Source organism: Procambarus clarkii, chromosome 43 (genome assembly GCF_040958095.1).
Source record: "Procambarus clarkii isolate CNS0578487 chromosome 43, FALCON_Pclarkii_2.0, whole genome shotgun sequence".
NCBI classification, from domain to species: domain Eukaryota; kingdom Metazoa; phylum Arthropoda; class Malacostraca; order Decapoda; family Cambaridae; genus Procambarus; species Procambarus clarkii.
Genome location: NC_091192.1, coordinates 34,523,173 through 34,539,997, shown reverse-complemented (window position 1 = coordinate 34,539,997; position 16,825 = coordinate 34,523,173). Strand labels below are relative to the sequence as shown.

Genomic DNA, 16,825 nt, shown 5'->3' with positions numbered 1-16,825 from the left:
CTCAGGGGAATTGACAGGGTTGACAAGAATGGATTATTTAACACGGGTGGGACGCGAACAAGGGGACACAGGTGGAAGCTGAGTACCCACATGAGCCACAGAGACATTAGAAAGAACTTTTTCAGTGTCAGAGTAGTTAGTAAATGGAATGCACTAGGAAGTGATGTGGTGGAGGCTGACTCCATTCACAGTTTCAAATGTAGATATGATAGAGCCCAGTAAGCTCAGGAACCTGTACACCAGTTGATTGACAGTTGAGAGGCGGGACCAAAGAGCCAAAGCTCAACCCACGGAAGTACAACTAGATATGTACACGCCACGGAGTAGGGAGATGGGCTCATTCAGTCGTATTTAATATTGATATAAAAATAAGGATAATGGTATTCATTAGTAAGAGGAGGCGCTGGTGGTGGTGGTGGGTGTGGTTGTGGTGGACATGGTTGTGATGGTGGGGCGTGCATGGTTATGACTTGTAGTGGTGGGTGTGGTTGACGGGGTGGTGATTGTGGTAGAGGTGGTAGCGACTCCTTTATGACAGTTCATCTTTAAGAAAGGAATATGGAGGGCAGACTGTGTAAAACATTACAGAGCTCACCATGGTCGACCCACCCCTCTATGGGGCGACTGGGCTTCACGGGTTAAACTAGTCACCCTCTGAAGGCTCTACTTTAACCCCTGATAATTAGTTAACGCCTGAAGTTTAAACTAACCTCTAGGTTTAAAACCAGAAGATCCCTACTTTATTCCCTGAAGAACTTAGTTTAACCCCCTTAAAACCCGAATTTAACCTCTGAAAACTCGAATTTAACCTCTGAAAACTCTAGTTTAGCCTCTGGAGACACTGTTTTAGTCCCCTGAGAGCTCTACTTTAACCGTAAGGACTCCAACTTAACCCCTGAAGACAGACGCTTAACCTCAGACCAGAACGGTTACCGTAGCAGTCAAAACATTTCACATGAAAACTGTCAGAATGTCAAACGAGACACTGAATTACTTGGTCCTAATCTCCCCCTCCCCCCCTCCCCTTGACCTTCTGGCCCAGCAGGATGGCTAGGAGGGTCCCAGCTCCTGCTCCTGAGTACACCAACAGTGGAACAGAAGGTGGAAGGGAGATTGAAAGGGCCAGGCCCCGAGGCCAGGCCAGGTGCGGTGTGTAGGCACACAGGTCCAAGTCGACACAAGTTGAATGGAAATTAATGGTCTTAGAATAATGGGTGGATAGAGCTGCCTCGTATGGACCAATTGGAGCTGCCTCGTATGGGTCAATAGGAGCTGCCTCGTATGGGTCAATAGGAGCTGCCTCGTATGGACCAACAGGAGCTGCCTCGTATGGACCAATAGGAGCTGCCTCGTATGGACCAATAGGAGCTGCCTCGTATGGACCAATAGGAGCTGCCTCGTATGGGCCAATAGGAGCTGCCTCGTATGGGCCAATAGGAGCTGCCTGGTATGGACCAATAGGAGCTGCCTCGTATGGGCCAATAGGAGCTGCCTCGTATAGTCCAATCGGAGCTGCCTCGTATGGACCAATAGGAGCTGCCTCGTATGGACCAATAGGAGCTGCCTCGTGTGGACCAATAGGAGCTGCCTCGTATAGTCCAATAGGAGCTGCCTCGTATGGACCAATAGGAGCTGCCTCGAATGGACCAATAGGAGCTGCCTCGTATGCAGGCTAATTAATTCTTACATTGATCCCTGTGTGGCTGGGTGTGGCTGGAGGCTGCTGGGTGTGGCTGGGTGCTACTGGCTGCTGCTGGGTGTGGCTGGGTGCTGCTGGGTGTGGCTGGAGGCTGCTGGGTGTGGCTGGGTGCTACTGGCTGCTGCTGGGTGTGGCTGACTGCTGCTGGCTGCAGCTGGGTGCTGCTGGGTATGGCTGGGTGTGGCTGGGTGTGGCTAGGTATAGCTGGAAGCTGCGACAGTGTTGGCGATCGTGGGGTTATGTTCACGTCAGTGTATACTGTTTACATCACCCACTCAGTGTAAACCCAGTGACGTGTGTCTCAGTGTAAACCCAGTGACGTGTGTCTCAGTGTAAACCCAGTTTACACCGCACTCTACTGATGAGTCATTATTGATGTGTGTTGAATAATGGTGCACCGTGCACACACACCCGCCCTGGTGGTGCACCGTGCACTCATTCCAGCCCTGGTGGTGCACCGTGGACTGACACCCGCCCTGGTGGTGCACCGAGCACTCACACCCGCCCTGGTGGTGCACCGTGCACTCACACCCGCCCTGGTGGTGCACCGTGCACTCATTCCAGCCCTGGTGGTGCACCGTGCACTCATTCCAGCCCTGGTGGTGCACCGTGCACTGACACCCGCCCTGGTGGTGCACCGTGGACTCACACCCGCCCTGGTGGTGCACCGTGCACTCATTCCAGCCCTGGTGGTGCACCGTGCACTCATTCCAGCCCTGGTGGTGCACCGTGCACTCACACCCGCCCTGGTGGTGCACCGTGCACTCACACCCGCCCTGGTGGTGCACCGTGCACTCACACCCGCCCTGGTGGTGCACCGTGCACTCATACCCGCCCTGGTGGTGCACCGTGCACTCACACCCGCCCTGGTGGTGCACCGTGCACTCACACCCGCCCTGGTGGTGCACCGTGCACTCACACCCGCCCTGGTGGTGCACCGTGCACTCATTCCAGCCCTGGTGGTGCACCGTGCACTCATTCCAGCCCTGGTGGTGCACCGTGCACTCATTCCAGCCCTGGTGGTGCACCGTGCACTCATTCCAGCCCTGGTGGTGCACCGTGCACTCACACCCGCCCTGGTGGTGCACCGTGCACTCATACCCGCCCTGGTGGTGCACCGTGCACTCATACCCGCCCTGGTGGTGCACCGTGCACTCATACCCGCCCTGGTGGTGCACCGTGCACTCATACCCGCCCTGGTGGTGCACCGTGCACTCATACCCGCCCTGGAGGTGCACCGTGCACTCATACCCGCCCTGGTGGTGCACCGTGCACACACACCCGCCCTGGAGGTGCACCGTGCACTCACACCCGCCCTGGTGGTGCACCGTGCACACACACCCGCCCTGGTGGTGCACCGTGCACTCATTCCAGCCCTGGTGGTGCACCGTGCACTCACACCCGCCCTGGTGGTGCACCTTGCACTCACACCCGCCCTGGTGGCGCACCGTGCACTCACACCCGCCCTGGTGATGCACCGTGCACTCCTACCCGCCCTGGTGGCGCACCGTGCACTCATTCCAGCCCTGGTGGTGCACCGTGCACTCATTCCAGCCCTGGTGGTGCACCGTGCACTCATTCCAGCCCTGGTGGTGCACCGTGGACTCATACCCGCCCTGGTGGTGCACCGTGGACTCATACCCGCCCTGGTGGTGCACCGTGCACTGTACCACACAGTGTTGGGTGCACTCTGTACCATATAAACAACACGGCTATATAATATTCGCTCACAGCCAGGCAGCTGGTGTCAGCTGGCGCCCAAACTGACCTAAAGCAGATGGACCCATGACGCCACCACCTCCTCCTCCTCCTAGCGACTCCCAGCGACACCCAGCAACACCCAGCAACACCCAGCGACACCCAGCAACACCCAGCGAGTCTCGAACCTGGCATCCGCAGGGTGTGGGCGGGGCGGGTGGTGGGCAGGTCCACCAGTTGAGCTCCAGTACAGTCAGGACCTTACGGCAGGAGATGGTGGTAGGGACTTTGTTGATATGGGGCAGGTCCGTCAGGTCCGTCAGGTCCTGAGGCTGGGAGTGGGGCAGGTCCCTCAGGTCCTGAGGCTGGGAGTGGGGCAGGTCCCTCAGGTCCTGAGGCTGGGAGTGGTGGTGGTCCCTCAGGTCCTGAGGCTGGGAGTGGTGGTGGTCCCTCAGGTCCTGAGACTGGGAGTGGGGCAGGTCCCTCAGGTCCTGAGGCTGGGAGTGGGGCAGGTCCCTCAGGTCCTGAGGCTGGGAGTGGTGGTGGTCCCTCAGGTCCTGAGGCTGGGAGTGGGGCAGGTCCCTCAGGTCCTGAGGCTGGGAGTGGGGCAGGTCCCTCAGGTCCTGAGGCTGGGAGTGGTGGTGGTCCCTCAGGTCCTGAGGCTGGGAGTGGGGCAGGTCCCTCAGGTCCTGAGGCTGGGAGTGGTGGTGGTCCCTCAGGTCCTGAGGCTGGGAGTGGGGCAGGTCCCTCAGGTCCTGAGGCTGGGAGTGGGGGTGGTCCCTCAGGTCCTGAGGCTGGGAGTGGTGGTGGTCCCTCAGGTCCTGAGGCTGGGAGTGGGGCAGGTCCCTCAGGTCCTGAGGCTGGGAGTGGGGCAGGTCCCTCAGGTCCTGAGGCTGGGAGTGGGGCAGGTCCCTCAGGTCCTGAGGCTGGGAGTGGGGCAGGTCCCTCAGGTCCTGAGGCCTCACGTTAATGTATACAGGATATTAGAGGTAAAGCTGGCGTCATTATAATTTAATGACTTTGTTGTTAAAACTTCTTCATTTTTTGTTTAGTTTTGACCATTAATTGTCTAACATATAACATATCGCAGACACATTGTTAACTATAACATATTCAGACATCCTATCCTCAGAGAGGAGCTTCCCTGAGGTATAATGACTTCTAAACCACCACACAATTAGTGTTATGTTACATTCTCTGTGTCCATGATTATGTTAATGTTACGGTGAGTGTGGGTAAGGTTAGGTTAGGGTTAGGTTTCATTATCTTTGGTTACAAACAATACGGTGCATTATTCTCAAAAATGGGGAAAAAAAGGATATTTGAAATCTAGACGAGTACCTGCTTGAGTATCATATACAGAAAAGCATATTTTTCAGACTGCTTCAAAGAAAACGAGTTCAGCACACACTTTTTAAATTTTAACACAACGATTTATAATAGAGTAAAGTTATAACTTGAGACTTTATTTAACTTTATTCTCTGTTTAGGGCAAAGGTTCACTTGCCAGTTTACCAGTAGACTATTGTTGGAATCGAAGTATGCTTCCAGACCATGACAAAATATGTAGATAACTATCCGGGTGGTTTGAGTGGAGGTGGACGTGTGTGTGTAGTTGTAATGGCTGTACTCCAAGAATGGGGTGCACAAACCCATTGTTTACTAACATAATATATCTCGGCAAACGCACAGCGTCCAACGTTTCTATAACGTTTTAAAAACGTTGCCGTTACGTTATGTGTTTGCTAGGAAGAACGTATTCTGGTGTGTGTACTCACCTAATTGTGCTTGAGGGGGTTGAGCTTTGGCTCTTTGGTCCCGCCTCTTAACCGTCAATCAACTGGTGTACAGGTTCCTGAGCCTATTGGGCTCTATCATATCTACACTTGAAACTGTGTATGGAGTCAGCCTCCACCACATCACTGCCTAATGCATTCCATCCGTTAACTACTCTGACACTGAAAAAGTTCTTTCTAACGTCTCTGTGGCTCATGTGGGTACTCAGTTTCCACCTGTGTCCCCTTGTTCGCGTCCCACCAGTGTTGAATAGTTTATTCTTGTCTACCCTGTCAATATCCCTGAGGATTTTGTAGCTAGTGATCATGTCTCCCCTTACTCTTCTGTCTTCCAGTGTCGTAAGGTGTATTTCCCGCAGCCTTTCCTCGTAACTCATGCCTCTTAGTTCTGGGACTAGTGTAGTAGCATACCTTTGGACTTTTTCCAGCTTCGTCTTGTGCTTGACAAGGTACGGGCTCCATGCTGGGGCCGCATACTCCAGGATTGGTCTTACATATGTGGTGTACAAGATTCTGAATGATTCCTTACACAGGTTCCTGAACGCTGTTCTGATGTTAGCCAGCCTCGCATATGCCGCAGACGTTATTCTCTTTATGTGGGCTTCAGGAGACAGGGTTGGTGTGATATCAACCCCTAGATATTTCTCTCTGTCTGTTTCATTAAGTACTTCATCTCCCATTTTGTATCCTGTGTCTGGCCTCCTGTTTCCGCCGCCTAGTTTCATTACTTTGCATTTACTTGAGTTGAACTTGAGCAACCATTTGTTGGACCATTCATTCAATCTGTCTAGGTCATCTTGTAGCCTCCTACTATCCTCCTCTGTTTCAATCCTCCTCATAATTTTTGCATCATCAGCAAACATTGAGAGAAACGAGTCTATACCCTCCGGGAGATCATTTACGTATATCAGAAACAGTATAGGTCCAAGGACTGACCCCTGCGGGACTCCACTTGTGACGTCTCTCCAATCTGAGACCTCACTCCTCACACTGACTCGTTGTCTCCTGTTGCTTAGGTACTCCTTTATCCAACGGAGTACCTTCCCTTTCACTCCAGCCTGCATCTCCAGCTTTTTCACTAGCCTCATGTGTGGTACTGTATCAAAGGCTTTCTGGCAATCCAAAAATATGCAGTCTGCCCACTCCTCTCTTTCTTGCCTGATTTTTGTTGCCTGGTCGTAGAATTCAATTAACCTTGTGAGGCAGGACTTGCCATCCCTGAAGCCATGTTGATGCTGTGTTACAAAGTTCTTTCGCTCCAGATGTTCCACTAGCTTTCTTCGCACAATCTTCTCCATCAGCTTGCATGGTATGCAGATTAGGGACACTGGCCTGTAGTTCAGTGCCTCCTGCCTATCCCCTTTCTTATATATAATCTAACGATTCTTCGCGGCAGGGGATCGTATTCCAGGGACCTGCCCGAAACGCTATGCGTACTAGTGGCTGTACAAGAATGTAACAACTCTTGTATATATCTCAAAAAAAAAAAAAATATCGGGACTACATTAGCTGCTTTCTAAATTTCTGGCAGTTCTCCTGTTGTCAGTGATTTTTTTATACACTATGGAGAGTGGTAAGCACAGTGTTTCTGCTCCTTCCTTTAGTATCCAAGGGGAGATTTCATCTGGGCCTATAGCCTTTGTCACATCCATCTCTAGTAAACACTTCCTTACTTCCCCGCTGGTAATCTCAAACTCTTCCAGTGGTTCCTGGTTAGCTATTCCCTCACTTACCTCTGGAATTTCTCCTTGCTCTAAGGTGAAGACCTCCTGGAATTTCTTATTCAGTTCCTCACACACTTCCTTGTCGTTAGTAGTGAATCCTTCTGCCCCTATCCTTAATTTCATAACCTGTTCCTTTACTGTTGTTTTCCTCATGATGTGGCTGTGCAACAATTTAGGTTGAGTCTTTGCCTTGCTTGCGATGTCATTTTCGTATTGTCTTTCTGCCTCTCTTCTCATCCTAACATATTCATTCCAGGCATTCTGGTATCTTTCTCTGCTCTCCAGTGTCCTGTTATTCCTATAGTTTCTCCATGCCCTTTTACTTTGCTGCTTAGCTAGCCTACATCTCTGATTAAACCATGGGTTTCTCATCTTCATTTCACTGTTTTCCTTTTGGACTGGGACAAACTTGTTTGCTGCGTCCTTGCACTTGTGCGTGATATAGTCCATCATATCTTGGGCCGTCTTTCCCCTGTGCTCTGCGTGTGTGTATGTGTGTGTATATATATATATATATATATATATATATATATATATATATATATATATATATATATATATATATATATATATACTCTCACTCATACTCACTCTCGTGGCACACCCATACTCTCACTCATACTCACTCTCGTGGCACACCCATACTCTCACTCATACTCACTCTCGTGGCACACCCATACTCTCACTCATACTCACTCTCGTGGCACACCCATACTCTCACTCATACTCACTCTCGTGGCACACCCATACTCTCACTCATACTCACTCTCGTGGCACACCCATACTCTCACTCATACTCACTCTCATGGCACACCCATACTCTCACTCATACTCACTCTCGTGGCACACCCATACTCTCACTCATACTCACTCTCGTGGCACACCCATACTCTCACTCATACTCACTCTCGTGGCACACCCATACTCTTACTCATACTCACTCTCGTGGCACACCCATACTCTCACTCATACTCACTCTCGTGGCACACCCATACTCTCACTCACACTCACTCACTCACTCACTCACACACACTTCATAATCACACACAGCCACCACCAGGGAGTCGACACCACCACCCCACACCACCAGCACGAATTGCCACCACCACAACTGTAAACTTTCTACATTTGTTTAATTTTTGGTTGGAAGGGGGGGGGGGGCTACATTAATGCCCTTCCCCCCTCCCTGTACCCCAACAGTACCCCCACAGTACCCCCACAGCACCCCCCACAGTACCCCCACAGTACCCCCCACAGTACCCCCACAGTACCCCCACAGTACCCCCACAGTACCCCCACAGTCACATAAACCTACCTCCTGTCTCCTGCGACTGGAGCAGACGCGGGCCCTCAGCCCCTGGCTGCCCGAGCCCTTACTGGGGGAGGAATAGAGACACATGGATCAAAAGAATCGGTTAAGCCAGTGTCGATATGTATCACTTCGGAAAGATATGAGGACAAGGAGCTGGGACGTGAGGACAAGGAGCCGGGACGTGAGGACAAGGAGCACAAGAGGCTGAGCTATGAGAGCCAAGTGAAGAAACAGTACCCAACCACATGGACCATCTGGGGATCGAACTCCGACCTGCAGGAAAAGAGGTGTATCAACTATTCAAACTCGCTGGACAGGCTGGGATGAAGTCAGCCTAATTACATTCCTCATATTCAATAGGAATATGAATATGACCGGATGACAAGGTCCTCACATTCCTATTAATTTTTTAAAAATAGATTGGATGAATTAATTTCATTAATTCATTGTCTTACAAAGTTATAGACCACAAAACTATATCATTTGTAAAAAATAACTCGCTTGGTACTGATGGGGTTCAGAACCGCTGTGGTTCAGAACTTTTCCTGTTTGGGAACCGTGCTTGAAAATGGTGTTTTAACCCCAAGTGGAGGTGACGGGTGTCCTCTCCACGTGTGTGTGTGTGTGTGTGTGTGTGTGTGTGTGTGCGTGTGTGTGTGTGTGTGTGTGTGTGTGTGTGTGTGTGTGTGTGTGTGTGTGTGTGTGTGTGTGTGTGTGTGTGTGTGTGTGAGTGTGTGTGTGAGAGGCCTGGGTGGCAGCTTTGTCATGGCACCCTAGGCATGACTGATGCCCCCGGGTGCCACGGCACCATGACATGTCAGAGGGGCCTGGTGTTTGCTTTATTAACAAACTATGGTGTGGATTTATTGCTGTTGTTTTAAGCACGGGGGTCAGAGTGGTGCCGGATGGTGCCAGTGGTCTGGGTGCCGGATGGTGCCAGTGGTCTGGGTGCCGGATGGTGCCAGTGGTCTGGGTGCCGGATGGTGCCAGTAGTCTGGGTGCCGGATGGTGCCAGTGGCCTGGGTGCCGGATGGTGCCACCTACCGTGGCAATGGCACTCGCAGCCGATGGAGCTGGCTTTTCCCTCAGATCCTGTAGTGTGGAGCCATCTGTGGGTGGAGCTGGGTTGTGGGGGTGTTATGGCCCCCAGGTAGCCTAAAAAACGAGTCTACCCTGTGAGATTAATTCAGCAAACCAGACCCAACTGAGAGGTCAAAGAAAATATAGACATGTGAATATATATTAAATACTTGGCTAATATTGATGAATAGTTTAAAATCATGGGCAGAGAAGAAATATGTAAATAAATGACTTGACATGAGATGTCGAGAGTGTGTTGGCCGAGTATGAGGCTCACTGCAGACATCTTGACCTCACAAGAGCAAAAGAAGTCGTGGGAGGAGGTTGGAGTGTCTGTGTGTTCCTGGCAGTAAGGGAAGAACCTCTAATTTTTGTGTTTCGTCAAGAGGAGGGACCAGTGAGGCGGTCGTGTATGAAGCCTGGGGACGACTGTGTGCTGGAGTCAGGACCAGGAGAGGCTGGTGAAACAGTTTAATAGCGATTTAGTAGGCGACGGGGTTCGCCAATGTCGAAGACTGGGGCCTGAACGTGCCCCGCATCCGATAAGTTCTGAGATTTGTTTGGAGGAGAAGTTGATGGAACTTCGAAGCCAGAGAAGAAGTTAATGGATGAAACTTCAAGGCTGTAGGAGTGAATGCTAAACTCTGTGGAAGAGCAGAGCCTGACAGTGAAGGGTGGACCTCAATCTGTGAAGAGGAGCAGTGAAGTGAAGTTTCACGCGCTTGAGTGGAATCAGTGGTGGAGCATCACTGGTGTTCGAGGAAAACTTCATGGTGTAGCAGTCTGGGAGAGCTGTAGAAGACCCTTGTAGACAGTTCTGGGAGAACCTAGAGATATACACGGTAGTGAGCCCCTAGATGCAGAGCAGAGCTTCATGGTGACTACTTATAATGTATTATGAGAGTGTTGTAACATCACTGGCGTGCAAGACGCAGTGGAATGTGAGAGGTTGACCATTCTCATGTTGAGGAGTTTCTATACAGATGTTTCTAGTGTCTCAGCCACAGGCAGAGCCTTATATACTTTCAGGACTGATTGTGTAATACTGACGTCTCTAGTGTTACAGCCACAGGCTGAGTTATATATGTATTAAGACTGATTGTATAGTATTAGTACAAGAGTTAACCCCACTTGGTGAGGGAGTAATAAGTGGCAAGCCAGGAGTTGGGCGACCACTTGATATAGACGGCTGGTGAAGCCAGGGTATGGTATGGTATTACAACCAGGTTAAAGTGGCTTGGAGTGTCTTATGTTACTATTTTCATCTCTTTTGTGTAGTGTACTGTATATGTTCTTTGTTCATTAAATGTGTATAGTTAACAGGTGTTTGCCCTTGTCCTGGTGAGGCTTCCCAGAAGGCAGAAAGAGAGAGAGAGAGAGAGAGAGAGAGAGAGAGAGAGAGAGAGAGAGAGAGAGAGAGAGAGAGAGAGAGAGAGAGAGAGAGAGAGAGAGAGAGAGAGAGAGAGAGAGAGAGAGAGAGAGAGAGAGAGAGAGAGAGAGAGAGAGAATTACAGCTGCAGATAGGGTGGTAGAGAATACTAATTCAGAAAAGGGGGATTGAGAACATTCTAAACCCGGAACTGGGGAGTCACAGCGGCTCAAGTAGGGTGTGTGCACAGGACCACGAGGCCAGTGCTGGAGCCGCACTCACCTAGATATGTAGCGCTGAACCCTTCTCCAAGATCAAGAGGCGTACAGGGTGATCTCATGAGAAGACTACAAGCACACTAGAGTTTATTGTTGGTCGACCGGCGGCAGCGAGAGTGTGGCTGCTGACGTTGGTTGTCTGTTCCGACAGAGAGTGGTTGGGGGACGTTGTCCACCTGTACGCCAGGAACAGTCTGCTGCAGTAACCAGAACTCTTTGGAGGTTTAAGCTCCATAAGCCCCAACCCTCTCAGGTCCGGGGCACAGGACAGGGCCATCTGTGGGTGGAGCTGGGTTGTGGGGCCATCTGTGGGTGGAGCTGGGTTGTGGGCCTCTGCTAGAAGAGTTAAACCTTCATTTGTTAAATGTATACCCGGCCATACAACTATACCCGGCCATACAACTATACCTGGCCATACAACTATACCTGGCCATACAACTATACCCGGCCATACAACTATACCCGGCCATACAACTATACCTGGCCATACAACTATACCTGGCCATACAACTATACCTGGCCATACAACTATACCTGGCCATACAACTATACCCGGCCATACAACTATACCTGGCCATACAACTATACCTGGCCATACAACTATACCTGGCCATACAACTATACCTGGCCATACAACTATACCTGGCCATACAACTATACCTGGCCATACAACTATACCTGGCCATACAACTATACCTGGCCATACAACTATACCTGGCCATACAACTATACCTGGCCATACAACTATACCCGACCATACAACTATACCTGGCCATACAACTATACCCGGCCATACAACTATACCCGACCATACAACTATACCCGACCATACAACTATACCCGACCATACAACTATACCCGGCCATACAACTATACCCGACCATACAACTATACCCGGCCATACAACTATACCCGGCCATACAACTATACCCGACCATACAACTATACCCGACCATACAACTATACCTGGCCATACAACTATACCCGGCCATACAACTATACCCGGCCATACAACTATACCCGGCCATACAACTATACCCGGCCATACAACTATACTCGACCATACAACTATACCCGGCCATACAGAGACACAACAGGTATAAAACACAATCACAAACTATTTTCCCCAAAAAAACATATGAAATATTTGCCAAAAATCTTACAAAAAAAATTGTTGAAAGAGAAATCAGTTGATTTCCCATTTCCACAATCTATCTCCCATCACAACGATCTATTGCCCATTTCTACAGGTGTTGTAGGAGGCATCTCATCATCAATCTTAAATCACCCTCCCCCCCCCTCTCCCCCCCCCCCCCCCCCCCGACTCCCCCCCCCAACTTCACTAAAAGCTGTAGGAGTGATTTTTAATGTCCAGCTGAGTAGGCTGTTGGCGTGCTGCCCTGGAAACACAAACCGTAACTGACCTTATTTTCCGCTTGTTACAACTTGTTATAAAGTTGTTACATCTCGGCTTAACGTGTTTATGGCGTATTCGAACTTTGTTACAAGTCAGCCTCGTCTGACACCTCCTTGATGGCACTGTTGTTAAGACGATCCCAGTTTAGGTCGTGTAGGCCTAACTTGAGGTTATGCGAGCCTAACTTTGGTTGTGCGGGACTGAACTTGAGCGGTGGGCGAACTTAACCGGTGTGTACTCACCTACTTATTATTTTTTTTTTTGGTGCTTGCGGGGGATTGAGCTTTGGCTCTTTCGGCCCGCCTCTCAACTGTCAATCAATCAACTGTTAGTAACTACTAATTAGTTTTTTCTACACACACACACACACACACACACACACACACACACACACACACACACACACACACACACACACACACACACACACACACACACACACACACACACACACACACACACACACACACACACACACACACACACACACACACACACACACAAACACACACACACACACACACACACACACACACACACACACACACACACACACACACACACACACACACACACACACACACAAACACACACACACACACACACACACACACACACACACACACACACACACACACACACACACACACACACACACACACACACACACACACACAAACACACACACACACACACACACACACACACACACACACACACACACACAAAAATGTTCCAAAGAACTAAGGCTCAACCCCCGCAAGCACAACTAGGTGAGTACACACACACCAGGAAGCAGCCCGTAGCAGCTGTCTAACTCCCAAGTAGCTATTTCTGCTAGGTAACAGGTGCATCACAGTTAAAGAAACTCTACCCATTTTGTTTCAGCCATCACCGAAGATCGAACCCGGACCCTAGAATTACGAGTCCAGAGCATTGTCCACTCAGCTATCAAGCCTCCCTAATATCAGGCACACTCAGCTGTGTGTGTGCGCACGCGCGCCTAAGTTTCGTTGTGATAGCCTAACTTGGACCATTGGTGAGCTTATCGCGCGTGTGTGTGTGTGTGTGTACTCACCTATTTGTGCTTGCGGGGGGTTGAGCTTTGGCTCTTTGGTCCCGACTGTGCATGTGTGTGTGTGTGTGTGTGCATGTGTGTGTGTGTGTGTGTGTGTGTGTGTGTGTGTGTGTGTGTGTGTGTGTGTGTGTGTGTGTGTGTGTGTGTGTGTGTGTGTGTGTGTGTGTGTGTGTGTGTGTGTGTGTGTGTGTGTGTGTGTGTGTGTGTGTGTGTGTGTGTGTGTGTGTGTGTGTGTGTGTGTGTGTGTGTGTGTGTGTGTGTGAGTGTGTCTAACTTGCCTCCACCACTGGTGCTAGACACGGGGACGTCAGACCGTGTCCACCACTGGTGGTGGTGGTGGAGGGAGAGGCAGGGCGTGGGAGCCCGTGTAATAATTTACACCGCGCCACAATTACTGTGAACTGTGATCCAACTCTCCAGATTACTCTCACGTACTCCTCCTCTCACCTCTCTCTCCCTCTCTCTCTCACTCTCTACCTCCCTCTCTGGATGCTGTTGCAGTTCCTGTTAATTTGTTGATATACTTGTGCTTCATTTGTGTCCCGTGGCCGCCCAGCGACGGTGATTGGGGTCCAAGACCTTAGGTAAGCGCGCACCCTTCTAACGTCATCGCTATTATATAAACAAACCCACCTTAACCTCACCCAACCCAAGGGGAGCTAGTCGGCCGAGCTGACAGCACACTGGACTTGTGATCCCGTGGTCCCGGGTTCGATCCCGGGCACCGGCGAGAAACAATGGGCAGAGTTTCTTTCACCCTATGCCCCTGTTACCTAGCAGTAAAATAGGTACCTGGGTGTTAGTCAGCTGTCACGGGCTGCTTCCTGGGGGTGGAGGCCTGGTCGAGGACCGGGCCGCGGGGACACTAAATCTCCGAAATCTTTTAAAGATAACCTTATCTCAAGATAACCCAACCCAACGTAACCTAATGTAGCAAAAATAAGAGATAATGATGTGTTGTATGTATGGAGTTCAGGGTGTGTGTGACGTCACAATGACGTCGTAGTGTTCAATACCCGTACAGGTTCTGGGGGCCACTGGACCCACGTGACCTCCGGTGGGGGCTCCGGGGCCCCCACCGCCCCTAACCTCCTCTTTTGGCCCCTGTGGATAAAAGATAGACTAAAAGTTTTCCATTCTGAAGTCATAAACCATGTTGTCTTGCTACAGGTAAAGAGCGCAGTCCCCTCTGGTTCACTCGTCATTGCTGGAATATAGTGAACTGTTACCAGCGTGGCACAACTGGCTCTGGCGAGTGGCGGGAACTTGTAGATCATCAACCTTAGCGCCGCTCTGTCTGGCACTGGCACTGCTCCTGTCTCTTCCGCCGCCGCCTTCTGGCACTGGCACCCTTCCTACCTCTCTAGCAGACTCCCTGCCTCCCTGTGGCACTAACACGCTTATGGCACCTTACCCGCCCTCTATTCTGGCCCTCTCCCCATGGCCCTGGGCTCCGGCACTCTCCCTGCCCTTACTGGCACTCTCCCTATGGCCCTGGGCTCCGGCACTCTCCCTGCCCTTACTGGCACTCTCCCCATGGCCCTGGGCTCCGGCACTCTCCCTGCCCTTACTGGCACTCTCCCTATGGCCCTGGGCTCCGGCACCCTCCCTGCCCTTACTGGCACTCTCCCCATGGCCCTGGGCTCCGGCACCCTCCCTGCCCTTACTGACACTCTCCCCATGGCCCTGGGCTCCGGCACCCTCCCTGCCCTTACTGGCACTCTCCCCATGGCCCTGGGCTCCGGCACCCTTCCTGCCCTTACTGGCACTCTCCCTGGCACCCGCGCCCACCACTGTGCTTGTGGGGGGGGGGGGGGTGTGGGGGTAGTGGTGGGGTGTGGGGGTAGTGGTGGGGAGTAGTAGTGGGGTGCTGGTGGGGGGGGGGTAGTGGGGTGGTGGTGGGGGGAGGGTATTAGAGGAGCGGGGCAGCTGGTGGAAGGTGTGACGTCTGGGGCATGTAAACATACCCAGTGTAGGGCGGGGCACAGTGGCTTATGGTACTGTGGTGCATGGTAGCACTGTGCTGGTACAGTGTGCTGTTACAGTGTGAGGTTGTGGCAACACTGTGGTGCTTGTGAGTTATCCTGGTGTGAGGCAACCACCGGGTTGTGGTTGAGTGAGGGGGGGTGGGGGTGGTGCAGTGTGCCGGCTTGATGAGGGTTGTGAGGAGGTTATGAGGTGGTGGTCATCACAACCAGGGCGAGGCCCAGGTTGTGAGCCAGAGATGATCACATGAGAGAGGTTGTGCTGACACACAGGTAGCGTGCCACCCCCTGGTCTCACATTGCAATGATACTGCAGTCATGTTGCAGTAGGATTGCAGTAGTTATACACGGCCAGTATGTATATATATATATATATATATATATATATATATATATATATATATATATATATATATATATATATATATATATATATATATATATATATATGTCGTACCTAGTAGCCAGAACTCACTTCTCAGCCTACTATTCAAGGCCCGATTTGCCTAATAAGCCAAGTTTTCCTGAATTAATATATTTACTATAATTTTTTTCTTATGAAATGATAAAGCTACCCTTTTCACTATGTATGAGGTCAATTTTTTTTTATTGGAGTTAAAATTAACGTAGATATATGACCGAACCTAACCAACCCTACCTAACCTAACCTAACCTATATATATAGGTAAGGTTAGGTTAGGTAGCCAAAAAAAGCTAGGTTAGGTTAGGTTAGGTAGGTTAGGTCGACGAAAAAACATTAATTCATGAAAACTTGGCTTATTAGGCAAATCGGGCCTTGCATAGTAGGCTGAGAAGTGAGTTCTGGCTACTAGGTACGACATATATATATATATATATATATATATATATATATATATATATATATATATATATATATATATACTATGGTGTAAGTGGTCCAGGCACCATTGTGGCCTGGTGTAAGTGGTCCAGGCACCATAGTGGTGTAAGTGGTCCAGGCACCACAGTGACCTGGTGTAAGCGAGTGTGGCCCAGGAGGCTGCCTCGTGTCTACAACGTTACCTTGAGCCATGAAACATATAAATTATTACGTCAAAGTCAGCAGAGCTCGCGGGGGTGGGGGGACGGGGGGGAGGCGAGGCGCTTTTGCTTTTAAGCGCGCATCATGGCTCTTTTAAGCGCGCATCATGGCTCTTTTAAGCGCGCATCATGGCTCTTTTAAGCGCGCATCATGGCTCTTTTAAGCGCGCATCATGGCTCTTTTAAGCGCGCATCATGGCTCTTTTAAGCGCGCGTGTTCCTCACTCCCTGGCCGCCAATGAGGTATTAATCAAGGGGGAACATGGCTGGTCGCTAGCAGCGAGGTGCTCGTTCTAGCGAGTGTGTGTTGTGGGCTCTCGCTCTCTC

At 50.6% G+C, this 16,825-nt stretch overlaps 2 protein-coding genes across 5 annotated transcripts in view; one reads left to right on the top strand and one right to left on the bottom strand.

The window, feature by feature from the left end:
• Positions 1–8,316, bottom strand: part of LOC123755682 (mucin-6-like) — a 39,133-nt gene extending 30,817 nt beyond the window's left edge. Inside the window, exons 1-2 of the mRNA XM_069299947.1 lie at positions 8,233–8,316; positions 3,468–4,350 (exon numbers count right to left, since the gene is read on the bottom strand). Coding sequence (XP_069156048.1) covers positions 3,468–4,350; positions 8,233–8,316 — 967 coding nt within the window. The remainder of the gene's footprint in view (positions 1–3,467; positions 4,351–8,232) is intronic.
• The window catches only part of pHCl-1 (pH-sensitive chloride channel 1), a 545,535-nt gene that overhangs the window by 249,755 nt on the left and 278,955 nt on the right, over positions 1–16,825 (top strand). The gene's annotated exons all lie outside the window — the stretch shown is intronic.